The sequence below is a fragment of the Macrobrachium nipponense genome, chromosome 15 (genome assembly GCF_015104395.2).
Source record: "Macrobrachium nipponense isolate FS-2020 chromosome 15, ASM1510439v2, whole genome shotgun sequence".
NCBI classification, from domain to species: Eukaryota; Metazoa; Arthropoda; class Malacostraca; order Decapoda; family Palaemonidae; genus Macrobrachium; species Macrobrachium nipponense.
The window spans coordinates 27,783,907-27,801,758 of record NC_087208.1 but is presented as its reverse complement, the minus strand read 5'-3'; the positions used below and the strand labels follow the sequence as shown (position 1 = coordinate 27,801,758).

General features: G+C 39.3%; 1 protein-coding gene across 4 annotated transcripts in view; it reads right to left on the bottom strand.

Moving 5' to 3' along the window:
- LOC135227051 (tectonin beta-propeller repeat-containing protein 1-like) overlaps window positions 1-17,852 on the bottom strand; it is a 147,124-nt gene that overhangs the window by 98,790 nt on the left and 30,482 nt on the right. For 3 of the 4 annotated variants that reach the window (XM_064266858.1, XM_064266860.1, XM_064266859.1), the window contains 4 exons: window positions 16,257-16,514; window positions 15,875-16,057; window positions 1,505-1,657; window positions 1,299-1,361 (listed from right to left, as the gene is read on the bottom strand). In XM_064266858.1, the coding sequence (XP_064122928.1) occupies window positions 1,299-1,361; window positions 1,505-1,657; window positions 15,875-16,057; window positions 16,257-16,514 (657 nt within the window). The remainder of the gene's footprint in view (window positions 1-1,298; window positions 1,362-1,504; window positions 1,658-15,874; window positions 16,058-16,256; window positions 16,515-17,852) is intronic. The other variant, XM_064266861.1, reaches the window with a different exon arrangement.

Here is a 17,852-nt window from a genome sequence, read left to right as displayed (position 1 = left end):
TTTACATTGCATGGAACCAGTGGTTATTCAGCAACAGGACCAACAGCTTTACATGACTTCCGAACCACGTCGAGAGTGAACTTCTATTACCAGAAATACACATCTCTCACTCCTCAATGGAATGGCAGAGAATCGAACCCGCTACCACCGAGGTGGGACGCCAACACCATACCAACCACGCCACTGAGGTGCAAATACAAAAAAAAAAATTATGCAACTCTGTATAAGATCAGACTGAAGACTCATTCACCGTGCCAACTCATATTGGTGAATGGCAGTAAATACTGATCTGTTGTCCTCAAATGTCTCTATGTTTAAGGTAGGCCAATTAAACACACACATCAGTGGAAAGAGGAAGATATGCAAATGCACATGGTATAAAAAAAATTACATACAATTTTCTGTCCTTTCCACTGGAATTTGAAAGAGAAAATTTCCAACCTTGTGAGGGGCCTCTTTTCCAAGACATTCATAAAATGATCTTAAATTACCAAGTTATATAGTTTAGATCTTTTTCATAATCATTTTTTTTTAGTTCATTTTGTAAAATTACAATTACAGCTCACATGATATAACAAATAAGAACTAAAATCAGTAACAAATTCTGAGTATGTTTAGGGTAAAATATTTATGAGATGTACTGAGATGGGGAGATACAGTGGTTTTCAGTGAGTTATACATGTTTTTTCTAATATTTCTTTGAACTTTAGTTGGCATAATTAAAATTAGTATAGCTGTCATACTATCATAAAAGATAAGAACTAAAACCAACAGCAATCCCTGGGTATATTCATGAGCAAATAAAAACAAGATGTCCTGGGATGGGTAGGTGTAGTACATTCCCCCAAGAAATCTCAAGTTACACTGATCTACCTCTATCCTGTACTGAGGTGTAAGTGTTTCCATAAAAGTTGCCATAAGTCATTTTGGCCCATTCAACTGATTTGAACACTTTTCCCGCAAAATTCGTGCCAACTGTATGGCACGAAATACTGATTCCCACCTGAGGCAGGCCAGATCGAACATCCAGAGCTATTATTATGCCTAACATGATCATACCCAGATGCAAAGGGTTAATTTTCATCTTTTCCTTTTGATGTCTCATTGAATTATTTAATGCTGATATTAACAAATAAAAGGATGTAAGGCTACTACCACTGCTGCTGCAAAAACTGTAATAAGTACAGTATATCTATAGAAATACTAATTTGCAATTTGAATATAATTCCATTCTTAGGAATATGCTTCGGCACTAGCTTTTAGGGTTAGCATTCTATGTAAGGCAATAAAAAATATACCTTAAATGAAGAAATTTCTTTCTGGACAGAAGCTCGACTACTCTGGAGCCCTGGCTGCAAAACCTAACATGATAAATTGAAGTAAAGCCTCATTTAAACTGAAAAAATACACCACCTAGGGACTTATGATGTCAATACCATAACAAATAATGTTGAAGAGGATATTCCATTTTGGTTAAAGTAGCACAGTAATACATCAAACCAACCTGAGTGTGATCCTGATGGATAGAAGGAACTGCTGACCAAGTGTCAAGGGCTACATAACGTCTGTACCTCACCCATTTACGTCGTCGCACATAAGAATTCCATTTTTTATCAGCAGTATAACTTCTAGGGAAGTCTATGGCATATGTCCAAGCCTATAAATAAGAAAATTAAAAATCAAATACAATCTGTAATCAAGATGATGATGGCACACAGCCATTTTATACTGTAGCATCTAATACGTATACTAAAAACTAAAAATTACTATAAATGCTGAGACACATAGCAACAACAAACTTTCATCTATTAAATTTATTTAAAAATTAATTTTGTATAGTACATGTACTACTACAAAAATAGCACATAAACAATAATTACTGTCTTATACATGAAATGCATAGAATTTTGAAAGGTTTCTTCCCATTCTTGATAGACAAAAAAATAAATAAATAAATAAAACATTTCTACCAAATATGACAAAACAAAACTAACAAAATTTATCAGAGGAAAATATTACAAAAAAATGTTGATCCTTGACTACAAACCACTTATTACAATTATGCTTAATTAAAGCTTCAACATATGAAAGCTCTCTTTCTTTTCTTTTTTTTAGTTCTTTCAGGTTAAGTGTTCCCCAGCTATAATGGGAAGCCTTTGTTCCACACTATTTCTCTATGCCTCAGGAAACTAAAAAAAATCACTGCAGGATAGCAACACGAGGGGACAGGGATGCACACAGTACAAAGAGAACTGTACTCATGTAATATGAAAATGATTAAATTTGAAATGATTAAATTTGAAATGATGCACAAGATTCTAATTTTACTTAAACTGGATAGCTTCCAAAGTGGGTGACAATGATGTTCTTCTGTCCCCTCTGTATAACTTGTTTATCTCCCACAGTTGTTCATGTCCTCTTGAAAGTACCTGCCTACAGTATGAAAACAGCTGTAAAAGATGCTCTTTAGTTTACTTATTTTAATTGGAGATCCATAAAGCAGGTGCATCCCTATAAAACCTAAAGGAGCTTTGACAGCTTTAAAAGTTTCTCAAATTTCCTACAGCATGTTCGTTAATAATTGGGAGACTATTCACATTATGCCACAAAACCCTTGATGTCACTAAATTTATTGACTCTAATGTACTTGGATTTTGCAGACTTTGTATTGTCAGTGGTAATGGTCTCATTGATCACATACTCATGTAATCATGGTATTTGTCTTCAAAAAGGATAAGACTGAGTATTTTGAGGTGCTTAAAGTGTAGACACATCACTTTTATGAAAGTCTTAACTTAACCTTTATAATCATCATAACTGATTTAATAGTGTAGTGCAAAGGGCCTCTTTGAAATCCCTTCAGTCATGTCTTCCCTGTGCTCTCATTGGTACAAATTTCCCCTCATCTCTAGCTGCATTTCTCATAATTCTCATCCAAGTAGGTTTAGGTCTTCTAAAGCTTCTAGTATCCCCAGGAGTCCAACTAACAGTATCATACACTATTCTTCTCAACGTGGTGAGAAGGGCATGTCAACACCAACTCTATCTCCCCTTCATCATTACCTTATTCAAATAAGAAACCTTGGTAATATTCCTTACTGTATCGTTTCTTACTACATCTTTTTTAACACTCCCTAACAGGTTGTAATAGTCCACAAAGGTTGACTTCGACAGCTGAGTACCATGCTCCCTGGGTGTAGGCAATTAAAGGCACAAGTCTTCAACATTGCTTTTTTCTAATGATAATTGTTCTTTTTTTACAGTGCTGTAGTACTCAATTTTCCACATTTTCAAAGTAATATCAGTTGGCCCAAGAAGTAACCCTTTTCTTTGCTTTTCATTATGTTCATAAATTAAATGAAAGAATAGTGACATTAGTTCTTTGTATTTTCTCAGAATAAAAAGGATTTTGACTGCAAATGCATTTTTCAAAAATGAAGGTTCGTCTTTTATGAACAAATAGTACAGTCAACCCCCGGTATTCGCAGGGGTTAGGGACCACAACCTACGGCGATTAGCTGAAATATGCAATAAGTTGGCAGCCCCTCAAAATGCTTATAACTGTCTAGTTTAATAGTTCAAAAACTATAGAACCCTCTCTAAAAATTATTTTAACTACCTATCTTAATAGTTCAAACACCAAATATAGTGATACTTAAGTTGACAAATAGTCGTATTAACAAACAAATCGGGTTACAAACCAGATGTAAAAAAATTTTTTGTTCCCGTTCATGAGCCCTGTTTCAGGACCCAAACATACAAACATCCCCCAAAATGGTCCACTGAAAGCGCTCCAATTTTTTTGGTAGAGGATGGAGCATCATCATAAGTATAGTGGTCGATGTAATGCAGAGAGGAAGAGACTATTGCCCGGGTTAGGCTGTTACATCAATACATATATCAATATGCAAAAGTTGAATAAAAGTTGTATTTAGAATAATGAAAATTTTAATAAAAATGACAAATTTGAAACTAATTTGTATTTTTCATAACTAACAAACCTGAGGTCTTAACATTAGGATTAACTAGCGCCAAGATGGAAACCGGTAGAATTAAAATTAAACTTGTGCGATCCAGGGACTATTGGCATCTATACCAGGTCACAGGGCATGTATACCCAGAATGCCCTCGGCGTCGTGACTGACCCGCCAGTTATACTTCTAATCCAGTTAGACTGCTAGAGGGGTGGTTCGAGGTGGGCCTTTAACTGTTAAGACCTCAGGTTTGTTAGTTATGAAAAATACGTACATATTAGTTACAAATTTGTCATTTGTTCATATACGAAACAAACCTTTGGTCTTAACGTTAGGATAGACTTACTTATTGGAAGGAGGTAAGTCTCTAACTGACTGGGAGTTTGCCACCTAAATCCATTTCCGAATATTAGGAGCATTCTAAGAGAATGGACTATAAACCTTTGAACCAAAGATATAAGGAAATCTATTGGTTTCCCTCACTGGGCGCTGGTATCATGCCATGGTTTATAAACTATGGGGAAATAGAGGACCCTCCATTCTCATAAACCACTCTTGTCCCTTGTATCTGGATCTACCATCACCCCTCCCTTCCTTATTACCAAGAGGGGTGTGTTGCTACTGAAAAGTATACTATACTCTAACATAACTTTACAGTATGGCTGACCACCTCACCTGCATCTAGTCCGTTCCAGCTCATGATGGTACTCTTCTTCATACTGCCCGTAAGTAAAGGAGTAGAAACAAAGTAGTAAAGAAAAAAGACCAGTCATCCCATTCATTCTACTTTCATACTACTTGCTGGGCCGCCACCACTGGACCCAAGGAAAAGGTATCCAAGGATCTATGGGCAACGTCTTTTAAATAAATGGAAGTGAAAGTCGTTTGGCGTTTCCAAATACCAGCTTTCAGAATTCTCTCCACAGACATATTCTTCTTGAATGCCAAAGAAGCACTCAAGCCTCTAATGTCATGAGCCCTAGCCCTCTCCTGGTAATCTGACCCCTTGTCTTCTGTCATGTAGCCATTCCTGATCGTTTCTCTTAGCCAAAACGATATTGTATTTCTGGACACTTCCTTTTTGTTCCGTCCTGTACTTACGAACAACCTCCTGCACCCCAGCCTGAGGTGCCTTGTCCTCCTTAAGTACTCTCTTGTTACCCTGACAGGACACAGAGGCATTTCATCTTTGTCATTATCTACAAAATCTGTCAGAGAAGGTATGGAAAAAGTCAAATCTGCCATCCACTATTGATGGGTTTTGAGTCTTGGCCACGAATTCTGGCACAAACTCGAATTCCATTGACTTTCAACCTCTCGTCAAATCCCAATCTGGGGCTTTCAGTTCCTTTGGTGAACGTGACTGCTCAAAGCTCTTCATCAACATGGCCAACTCCCATGAAGATGAAATGTCCACTCCTTTCATGCGTAAGACCGAGGCTAGAGCAGCCCTGTACCCCTTCACCGCAGATACAGACGTATGCCTTTCTGTCCTGAGATATATCAAAAAGTCTGCTAATTGCTGAATAGTGGTACCGAGTGAAGACAAGTTCCCTCTACGACACCAATCACAGTATGCTGACCATTTTCCTTGGTATATTGCTGCCGATGACTTTCTGATATTTCCTGACATGTGCACTGCTGCTTTTTGCAAAAAACCTCTCGCTCGCAAGAGATACTCGACAGTCTCCACCCGTGAAGTGATAGGGACTTCACCGACCGGTGGTACCTCTCCACGTGCGGCTGACATAGCAGGTTGTTCCATGGGGGTAACTCTCTCAGCATGTCTATCAGGAGTTCCAAGAGGTCCGGAAACCATTCTGCCTTTGGCCATAACGGAGCTACCAGAGTCATTCTGAGGTTCAGAGACTGCCTTACCCTGTTCAAAACCTGATGGATTAGACAAAATGGAGGGAATGCGAAGACGTCCAGATTGTCCCATGGGTGTTGTAGAGCATCCCTCTGCTACTGCCTCTATGTCTGGGACTACCGAACAATACACTCCCAACTTTTTGTTGTACCTGGTTGCGAATAGGTCTATGATCGGCCTTTTTCACAACCTGAGCATTCTGTCCACTACTTGTTGGTGCAAGGACCATTCCATTCCCAGGATTTGATCCCTGCGGCTCAACTTGTCGGCCACTATATTTCTTTTTCCCAGAATATATCTGGCCTTGATGTCTACTACGTTCTCTACAGCCCACTGATGAAGTTGACCTGTCATCACATGTAACTGTCGAGACACTAGACCTCCTTGTTTGTTTATGTAAGCTACTACTGTGGTGTTGTCTGACATCAAAACCACTGAATGCCCCTGCACCCTCTCCCAGAATTCCTGTAGTGCTAGAAATGCTGCTTTTAGCTCCAGCACGTTTATATGGAGTTTTCTGTCCTCGCCGCTCCATTTTGCTGAAACTATCAGCTCCTCCATATGCGCTCCCCAACCTTCTAGTGACGCATCTGAGAACAGCAGGAGATCCGGGGAGGGTTGCTGAAGGGGAACACCCAGTCAGATTGCTGTCCTTCACCCACAACAGCAAGTCTTTCCTCACTTCTGCCAACAAGGGAATCTGCTCGTACGGGTGATCTACTATTGGAGACCAGAACTCCTTCATCCTCCATTGTAGAGATCAAAGGTGTAACCTCCCTTGTGGTACTAGCTTCTCCAAGGAAGTTAGAACTCCCAGTACTACCTGCCACTGTTTTGCTGGCTGTGTTTGTTTTTCCAGAAAGGCATTCACCACTTGTTTGCATTTCTCTACTCTCTGGTCTGTCGAGAATACTTTGGCTTTTATTGTGTCTATAACCATTCCCAGATACACCAGCCGTTGACTTGGATCCAACTGCGACTTCTCCTGATTTATCACAATGCCTAAGCTGTGACAAAACCGTAGAAGGGTCGCCCTGTCCCTAAGTTATTTCTCTCTGGACTTTGCTATCACCAGCCAGTCATCTAGATATCTTATTAGCCTGATCCCCTGAGCATGCGCCCATGTCGACATGAGAGTGAACACTCTTGAAAAAAACTTGAGATGTTGTCAATCCAAAGCACAGAACTTTGAACTCGAAAACTTTCTCTGCAAGACTGAAGCGGAGAAATTTCCTGGAAGACTGATGGGCTGGGATCTGAAAGTATGTGTCTTTCAAATCAATTGTCAGCATAAAGTCCTTGATCCTGACTGCTTGTAGAACCGTCTTTGGAGTTTCCATTTTGAATCTGGTTTTTCTTATAAACAGATTCAAAGTTGACAGGTCTATTACTGTCCTCCAGTCCCCACTGGCTTTGGGTACAAGGAAAATCCTGCTGTAAAACCCCTTTGACAGAATGGATACTTGTTCCACAGCCCCTTTTCCATCATCTTCTTCACTTCCTCTTGCAGAATAAAAGCCTTCTGAGGTTCTTGAGCATAAGCGAGGTGGGGCAATGGCTTTTCTGACAGGGGTGGGGATACTTCGAACGGAATCAAATACCCGACTTTGAGAACCTCCACCACCCACTGCTCTGCTCCCAGTTCCTGCCACACCCTCCAGTTATTTGCCAGGCAAACCCCCACTGGTGTGGCTGAGTGATGAGAGGTGCCTATCCTATCGTCTTGAGCCCCTTCCTCTTCCCCTAATCCCCCTTCCTCTGTTATTTCTATTGTGAAAGGGCTGATGAGTTAATTTCTTTGGGGAAGAGGGTCTTGTTGCTCTATTAGGGATATTATGCCTCACTGGCATCTTCTGAGGTATTTGCTGTTGCCTTACCTCCATAGGATTAGCTTGACTGCTAAATGTTTTCCTGACTGCCTGCTGTACCAACCTATCGTTAGAGTCCATCCTTCTCCTATCTATAGCCTCTTCTAGTATGGCCTCTGGCAACAGCAATTGTGACTCTAAGATATTCCCATTCCTCATTGCTAGCAGGGAATCCAAATCAACAGTGCGACTTAGTCTAGCCAAAGCTGCATCCCTCCTCATTAACAGGATATTTGCCCAAACATTGGCACCTAAATTTGTCAAGTACGCAATTGCTTTGGCACCTGATTGTAGCAATCTAATGAACATTGATTCATTCACTGCCTTCCTCGTCACTTCTGAGGATGCAATCTTTGCAACTGCTGTTGACCAAAGATCCAACCAAGAAGCAGTCTGAAAGACAGAAGAAGCTGTTGCTTCTAACATAGCAGCCTCTTGGCAAGTCATCGAAGGGCATTCCATTTTCACTTGACCTAAGGTTAATCCAGGCTTTAACCTTACCACATTTCGGTTAATTTGTCTAGACAGTAAAGGAACCGTCGGTGTCGTACAGTGGTACCTCGACATACGAAAGGCTCAACTTACGAAAAACTCGAGAGACGAAAGCAAATACGAAAAATTTTACAGCTCTACATACGAAAAGTTCTTAAGATACGAAAGGTTGTTGCTGTAAAGTCCCGAGATTTCCCCGGACCACCGAGAACAATTTTAAAACTCCCGCGCCGCCAGCTGAGTAAACTCGCCACCATCCTCCCACTCTCCCATTGGTTCCTGATGCTAGTCACCCCATAAGATCCTGCTCTCCTATTGGTCAGCATCTACCCCTTGTGCTTTAAGTATTATATTGGTAAAAGGATGCTGTAAATTGAAAAACTTATTCTTGCAATACATTTAATTATTATTATACTGTTTGGTAGTTTCAGTAGTTGAAGAGAGATAATGAAAATTTATGGCTTACTGTGTAAAGTGATTGCTTGGCGATCGTTCGATACTCGTAAGTGCTGGATATAAACAGAAGGTTGGAAGCTTTTTTTTTTTGTTTGTTTATTATAGTTAATGGTTACTTAATAATTATTTGAAATGAGTACATGCAATACATTTAATAAAAAAAATTGTGAATCAGATATCATAAAATATAAAAGAAAACAGACTGCCAACAAATACGTATTTTTCAGAATTCTTCTTCTGTTTTAATATTACGTTACATATATGTTTCATTATAGCTGTCAGTAACTCGGTATCTCCATTAGGTAAAGATAGAATAAAGAATAGAAATGAATGGTTATTATACTGTTTGGTAGTTTCATTAGTTGAAGAGAGATACTAATGAAAATTTATGGCTTACTGTGTCCTAGGAAAAGTGATTGCTTGGCGTTCGTTCGGTACTCGTCGGTACTCTTAAGACGGTAAGAGCTGAATGTAAACAATCGATTGGAAGGTTTTTTTTTTGTTTGTGTATTATAGTTAATGATTAATCAATAATTATTTGAAATGAGTACATACTGATTATTTATACATTTTATTGGCATATTCTAAGCTTTCAGCTTCTTAAGTTTAGATGTCAGAATCATAGACTAGGCTACAGTAGCAACCGCTAACATAGGCTAGGCTTATTGCTAAGGGACATATGCTAAAGTCCTAATATATGCAGTAAAAATGGGGTTGAACATTACATGCAGTTGAAAATTACTCAAGTATGTACTACAGTATTTTGCCTTTTTGGAGTCATATTTCTTCCGTCGGATCGGCGTCGTAACCCTAGAACATGTGTTTTAGGCCTGGAAATATAATTTTTTGGGGCGATTTTGGAGGGCTTGGAACGGATTAGCCATTTTACATGTAAAATGTGGTCCAAGATACGAAAACCTCATGATACGAAGGGCGCCTTGGAACGGATTATTTCGTATCTCGAGGTACTACTGTATAATATTTTCTATGTTTCATCATTGGAGGAGGGATAAACTTAAACGATCTATTCAATCTTAAGGAATTATCCCTTCCCGCAATCCGTGCATTTACATGTTGTAAAACATTCTCCGCATGATTTGAACAAGGCAATTCATACGACACCTTGGTATCCTTTTTCACACCAAACGCCATGTCAATCCCCGGAGGAAGCATACTGGCAGGTGTTTCCGTTCTCTCCGAAAGGTTATTGAATTGACAAATCAAATCAATCACCTTGGCATACGAAGCCAGAAACTCTTGGTTCTCTCCTTCCTCCGGTTCTAGCATACTGTGCTCAGCCACAGGAGACGCTATCTCACTCCTATCCCCTGACAAATATCCGGGTGCTCCGTGGCCGCCTGCCCCCACGGCCGCGGCCTCTTTGATCTCCGCTGACCGCCGACGGCTCGATCCCGAACAGTCAGCAGGAGAATGAGACCACCTCACTCCTCTGCTTGTGGATCTTGAGCGAGAATCTCGCCTATATCTCCATGATGAAGGCTCTCTCAAAACAGAGCTCACTTCCTCTCCATGACAATTAATATAGTCTCCAACGACCGTCAGAGAATTCAGCCTTGATCCTTCATCTAGGCGGACAACGCCTTCCTCCAACGTATCAGACGAGGTTGCCAACTCGCTATTTTTTTACCTTTTAATAGGAGCCTTATCATCTTTTCTCCATATTTTAAACGGTCTTACAGGTGAAACCGGTATCTGTGCTCTATCCTTTGCTGCACTTTTCACCCCCAACGCCGATTTAGCCAACGACCCTGTAGATTTTCTTTGACTCTTTATAGTCTCTATTGGCAACTCCCCGTCGGCTGTTATCCCATCGGCCATCGACTCTCTCACCATTCGGACTCTTGTAAACGGCTTCGCCCACTAGCTTTGAGCTTACCAGCCACTGACTTCTTGCCTTTCTTGCTGACTGGGATGTGACCGTCCTGGCCCGAAGCGAAGAAGAATTCACTCTTCTCCCCTTGGCCCAAGAAACAGTCGCAAAATCCAGTATCCACCAATGCTTGACTGGTACACGCCGTGACGTCATCGAACTTACCGATGACATCGAGCTAGAGGAAGACAAAGAAGACAAATCACGCCTCTTCTTTTTGTCTTTCTTATTATTTTCTTCTCTAGATCCTGTAATTTCTTCAATTACAGTGTGTACTACCGAGTCAGAAAGCGTATTTGAGTCCAGAGGCAGCGAAGAAGACTGAGAAGCAGTAGGCTGTGATGTTATCGCGTCTACCATGTCGGTGTGTGACGTCGGTTGTGACGTCACCAATCTTGTATGGAGAGACTGGGCTGCTGCTGCTGGCATCCCTGCGTTTGTAGCAAAACTATCCCCAACGTTCTGTATCGCCGTAACCAATGAAGTTGTTGGCATAGCCGCGATATTATTTCCCATAAAGTGCAAGCCCGGGGGATGAGGAATATTCAGCGCTGCCGTATTCTGCTGGAACCGTGACGCCATATAATGCGACAGCAAACCTTCCAAGGTTGGTATACGCCTGGAAGGCCTAGCGCTGCCCACGTACCTTCCATCCTGTTTGAGTCGGGAGCAGGCACCTGGAACAAAGATGGCGATACTCCCACCCCTCCCTGCTGGGAACAAAGGAGCGTAAATATTATGCAGCAAATTACCCAAAAACCCTCCTGGCGTTTCTGAAAACGAACCACTAAGAGAAACCGAAGAGGTATGGGACAAATCGAAGGCAGGTGGCGAAACATATGAAGCAGTCTGGTGTATTGCCGATACAAAAGAAGCCGGCAACGCTTGGTCATCCAAAGATGGCGTCAACTCCTTTCTTTTATACTGGCCTTTCTCATAAAACTTCCTCCACTGTTCCACTGACCAAACACGACAAACAGAACAAGGATTAGTAATTGTACATAAATTTTCCCTGCACCTACTACACGTTGGATGAGGATCCGTCGACACCGAAGTTAGGAATCTTGAACAAGGAAAGCCACTGACTCCAGGGCATTTCCTTTGTCTCGTCTTCGAAACAGAAGATCCCGGCGGCGATACAAAACACTCCATCTCACCACTTACACACTCTTAAGGCGGCCATACACGTACACGACTGGCATGGGGTTTGTCCTGCCGGGATTAGCGCGCGCTCCAGTCCGCTTGGGTATTGCCCATACACGCAAAGGACTTGCTCTACACATATTTTGAGAGGGCAGAGTTAATATGCAGTGGCCATGTTCCTTTCAGTCCTGTAGTGTCCTGATGTGGTGAGTGTTTTTAAATCATGGCACCAAGTAAAAGGAAGATAAGTGCAATAATGATAATAGCACTCCTGCATGATGAATACAAGCATGAAATATGCAAGAAAAATCGTAAAGTATGGGTGAAACCATGGGTAATAAAGAGAGGTTTTACCATATGACTTAAATGAAAGAATTAAAGGAAAGTAACCCGGAAGATTGTAGAAGTTATTCAATAATGACTGATGATGACTGGGGTGTTCCTAATTTTGATTGCTGTTTCAGGTACAGTAATCGGGTAACGAAATCCATTCATATAGTTTAGGAGGACCTCTGAATATACAATATGCTTTTCAGCTTCTTCATTTTATTTAACCTACCCAAAGGTTTACCTGCATTTCAGAATGCCTCTCTCTCTCTCTCTCTCTCTCTCTCTCTCTCTCTCTCTCTCTCTCTCTCTCTCTCTCTCTCTCTCTCTCTCTCTCTCTCAAGGTGATATGGAATGCATCAATCTTAAACATACTTTACTTCGTATAACAGGAATCTAACTTGAATCTGGGGATGAATGAATTTGAATATCGATGAAAGGTGATATCGATCACTATGGACAGAATTCCTCTAAAATGTTTTACTAGTGAAATTCACAGTCGTTTAAGAATGTTAATGTTTTTATCGCCACGTTTATCCTTTAAAATGTTTTACAAATTAATTGTAAAACTCATTTATATTAGTCAAAAGATACCATGAAAGGCTGGCAGTTTTGGCTTTCACAAAAGCTGTTTCCATTTTTATCTATTTTTTTTACATAATTCCAGTAATTGCTCATAAGCTGCTTGTCTTTTTACTTAATTGGAATAATCCGGACTTCGTATTTTCCAAAAGCACGGTAGTGCTCTGTACAGGTCCAAAAAAATCTGAATGAAATCGTAAGATAAATACTTGACTGACTGCGACATCCTTTCACAACAGCAGTACTGCCCCAACTCCCACGAGGAAATAAGGTATTGTACATGTTGAAACTTTGCCTCAGTCCTCCCCAACACCCGCCGCGCCAGTCATTTCAACATGCTGAAATGACGACAGGACAGGACTGGCTCGACAGGACTGGCATCAATAGCCCCCATACATGATAAAGACTGACCGGTTCGCGCCAGTTGATATGAAATCAGCGCGCCAGTCGCGTACGTGTATGGCCGCCTTTACAGCTCACACCCACACCGAGCACACTCAGAAAAAGAGAATTAATAAGAAAAATGAAATTGAAATGGATAAAAACGGGCAAACTAAAACCAGCTTTAAACAGATAGACAGAGAACACGTCCTATCTTAAAGGCGGTAGAAAGATAACTGGCGGGTCGGTCACACGACGCCGAGGTCATTCTGGGTATACATGCCCCGTGACCTGGTATAGATGCCAATAGTCCCTGGATCGCACAAGTTTAATTTTAATTCTACAGGTTTCCAGCTTGTCGCTAGTTAATCCTAATGTTAAGACCAAAGGTTTGTTTTGTATATGAACAAGTGTTGTTTTACTGTATCTAATCATATTGCATGAATTACGTATTGTCATATCATATTACAAAATATAAACAGAGCGATCATTAGCCATTTGCATTCTGGTTTTGTTTACACTCTTAAAATCATCACCTGATTGTGTTTTACTGACAACATCAATGTCTTTCGTTATCGAACGAAACTTAATTCAGAGAAATGTTTGTTTCGTAAATTATCAAATCTGGGTTTATAAATTGCAACTACTACTTAATTTATAAAAGCAGTAAACTAAATGAAGTGCATGCATAACTTTGTCAGTTCCAGGCATTGCTTTTGCCTCCAAATCGTTTTGAATATCGATATGCAAATGTCGAATAATATAGCTGTAGTATTAAGAATAATGAAAATTTTCGTAAAACTGTTATTTTAGTGTCTCTAATTATATTGCATATATTATTGTCATATTATCATATTACAAAATATGGAATAAAGCAATCATGTGCCATTTGCATTCTGGTTTTTTTATATTCTTAAAATCATGAGCTGACTGCCATTTACCGACATCATTACTGTCTGTAGTTGTCGAATGAAACTTAATTCAGAGACATTTTTTGCATGACAGATGAATACTACAAATGTATTTGATTTTTATTTATGGAATTGCATTGAAAATAAGCAAGTTCTTAACAAGGCAACTGCAATACAACTCTTAGTAAACATGTGTTACTTACAGTAACTATCATGAGCAAACAGCTGTACATCAATATAAAAAAATGACAAAATTTCTAAGACAATTTGTATTTTTCATAGCTACAAACCTTCAGTCTTAACAATAGGATCATTTCTAATGCCTAGCTAGATCCGGTTAAATCGCAGATGAAAGCAAGGAATCTTGTGAGATCTGGCAACGCGTGTGCATATCGGGTGAAGAGTGGTCAAGGACCACGCACCCACCCCACAGTGTCAGTCTTTCTTAAAACTGCCTGGACAAGAGTTGTGGTTGACCTCTCTTGGCCTTTACCCAGTTCAGTGCCCGTTTTCACTTGTGTTTGAGTGTGTGTGTGCTGTTATTATGACTTCTGCTCCTTCTCAGCCTTGTCAACGTATGTGCCCCGGAACTCCAGGTTTTCCGTAAACGCTTTAGCATAATCTTTTGAGAAGAAGCAATGTAAATTAATAAAGAAACAGTACCAATAATGCATGGATGCTGGTAAGCGAGCGTTCGGTTCGATCCAGAGGTGAAAACCCTCAAATCGATATTTCCATTTCGCACCGATATATCTGTAAGTATGATATACATACCATGGTCCGTTATATTAGTGCGCTACTGTATCTGTATGTGATAAAGGTTATTTTAATTTGTCTATACTCTTTGTCCCAGAAAAATATAAAAAAAATTGAAGAAAATCAGTGTTTCTGAGGTTAGAACGAATTATTTGTAATTTACATTATTTTAAATGGGAAAAATCTATTCAGGTCCTCAATTGTGTTCTCGAACAAATTAAGTTCGTGAAACGAGGTATAATTGTATACCTCAACTATCATCTTAAAACACTTTAATATCATTTGAAAGTCATTTTACAAAATTATCCTAAACATATATGGCTTACAACTATGTGTGTGAACACTCCTACACCTATTACTATGACCAGGGAAAAAACTATTCAAGTTACCCATATATTCAGGCACAAAAGTTTCTTTCACACAGTAGTACTCAAGCCTTACCATTTTCTTTCAATGTACTAGATGGGGAAACTTTACATTTTCAAGTATATAGGGAACAGTTAAGTACAGGCAGTACCCGGGTTATGACAGGTTCGGCTTACGACGTTCCGAGGTTAAGGCATTTTTCAATTATATTCATCAGAAATTATTTCCAGGGTTACGACGCCTACAACGCTGATCTGGCAGATGAAATATGAAATCAAAAATGCAAAATAATCAATATTTGAAGGTTTTTTTATGAAAAGTGCAATAAGAATGCAGTTTACATAGTTTTCAATGCACCCAAAGCATTAAAAGTAAGGTTTTCTTAGGATTTTTGACAATGTTCCGACTTACAACGATTTTCTGCTTACGACGCTTCTTAAGAACGGAACCCCCGTCGTAACCCGGGGACTGCCTGTACTGTATAGTACGTACTGAAATATTTCAATATGAATTGGCACACGGTTTCAAGACAAATACATTTTATTGATAATTTGCTGTTTAAATTAATATTAATATTTGAAAATTAGTAAATCATTTTTTTATGATAAAAAATGTATTTTGTCACAAAATAATTAGTAAATATTTTAGAAATGATCTATGAAAAATTCCACGAATTAGTGATTTTTCTGCAATATACTACTTGGAGATACGTTCCACAGAAAAATCTGCGACTAACTGGAGCTGAGAATGCTATAATGCGATATAGTGGGGGTCCACTGTAATGCTATTAGTCTACTTAACAAAAGAACAATAACAGGCTTAAAAGATAACTTCAACCTGCAAACTGTAGTTTCTACCTCTTTATCCAAAGCTTGGCCTTCATGTGTGTGATGAAGATGCCATGGAGACTCCCATGACCATGCTAGTGTTGGGAGACTAATACTTGTTAAAGGATGCGGTGTCAAGCCATCTGCTGAAGAGAATGGGGCTCTATCAGTAGGTAGCAAAACACTACTGAAGCCTTCAACAGGATTCCAACGCTGTCAAAAAATAAGACAAAGATTAAAAATTAATATAAAATACATGAAACAATATTTACATGCTACAAAGCTTGATTACAACTTACCTTTTGTATGTCAGGGAGATCACACTTTGGTAAAAGTATATCTATATAATGTCTCAAAAGTCAAAACAACTTGAAATTTAATAAAATAGCACAGATATCTGGAATCCACACACCTGGTTTTCATAAGTTTCTTCACAAACTCGAATAGGCACAGATGATCCATAAACATAAACATATACTTGATGATCTCCCCCTAGTGCCCATATCACTGTTTCATGAGCTGAAACCCTCTTGAATTCAACTCCTAGGTACGGTAGCTCCCGCCATACTGCTTGATCTGTTGAAAGGCTGAATACTCGTCCACGGTTATTAACAGCAAAGACTTGTGAGGATGGCATTCTAAGCCCTTTGATATTCTTCTGCCCAAAGTTCTGCAATATAATAAAAATAGCAAAGACACGTACTGTATGTCACTGTAAGCAATATCAGCACAACAATAAATTTAATCATAAAATTTTCTGCATTACAGTATACAGAAATATACAATAAGGTGAGCCTCATATCTTATCTAATACTGACATACTAAAGTTTACAAGGTCCAGCATGATGTAGAATACATTCTCTAAACAGTGTATGTGCTTGTTGCTGGGAGTGAAGCATTTACAAAAAGATTACCAATGTATGTAGGATGAGGTTCATGCAATGTCCAAAGACAGCGGTCAAGAAAGCGAGTCATTAACTTTACTATAGGAACAAGCAAACTTTTGAGGCAAAGACACTGTCTTCTGTCTTCAGATTTTATCAGATCACCTTGAAAGTTGAAAACATGATTGATGGCCAATCTTTGAATCATTGACTATTCAGCCATGTTATCAGCAAATGAATCAAGAACAAACCATGCTACTATACCTCACCACAGTGAAGTTACTCACTTGATCTTGTCCCATCATGCTTGTCTGAACTACAGAAAACTTGGCAGTTCCTTTGTGGGGAGGGTTAAGAACAAGCTGAACATTCCGATACTCAGGACTTGGTTCAATCATTTGAACAAATGGCTGTATTCACATATCTTGCTGTGCTCTACAGTTCACTGACGGGATAGTAGCTCAGTGCAGTAATTGTTTGCATATAAAGAAAGACTTGCTTGTGGAAGAGGTGTGTGAATAAGGCGAATCTGTTCAATTTTCCCTACCTTAATAGGAAAGTCTTGGAAGATGCTTCTCTGCATTCTGACTTTATTTCAGAAACTACTGAACATAAGTAGATACTATCTGTGTATTTCATTAAACAACTTCTTATGAGAGCTGCAAGCTTGTTCCAAGTGGATATAACACCCTTTCTAGCTGAACTCTGAAAATTTTGTTGATAACAGTGACACAAAGACTTGAAAAATAATCATGGAACCCTATTGGAGTTTGTCGATGGTTGTGTGGAATGTCTAGGTTTCTCAGCTGTTTGTGTATTACCTCTGCCAAAATGTTTCTTAAAGTGATTTGCAGTTTTCATGATAACATGCCAATGAGAAGTAGAAGTTGGTAAGTTGTCGAGATGATTTTTTAAATCATCTAGATCCCAACATGATATGCTAATAGCAATGAGCAATAAAAAAATTTTAACATGAGTAGAATCTACTATTAACCATAAAAACATTAATACAGTATTTTTTCATCATTAGTCTAATTTTCACTAAGTATAATCTTTAAAAATTAAATTAAATTTTTCATATACAACCCCATTTCTCATCATCAGAACATTCAATTGGTGCCTGA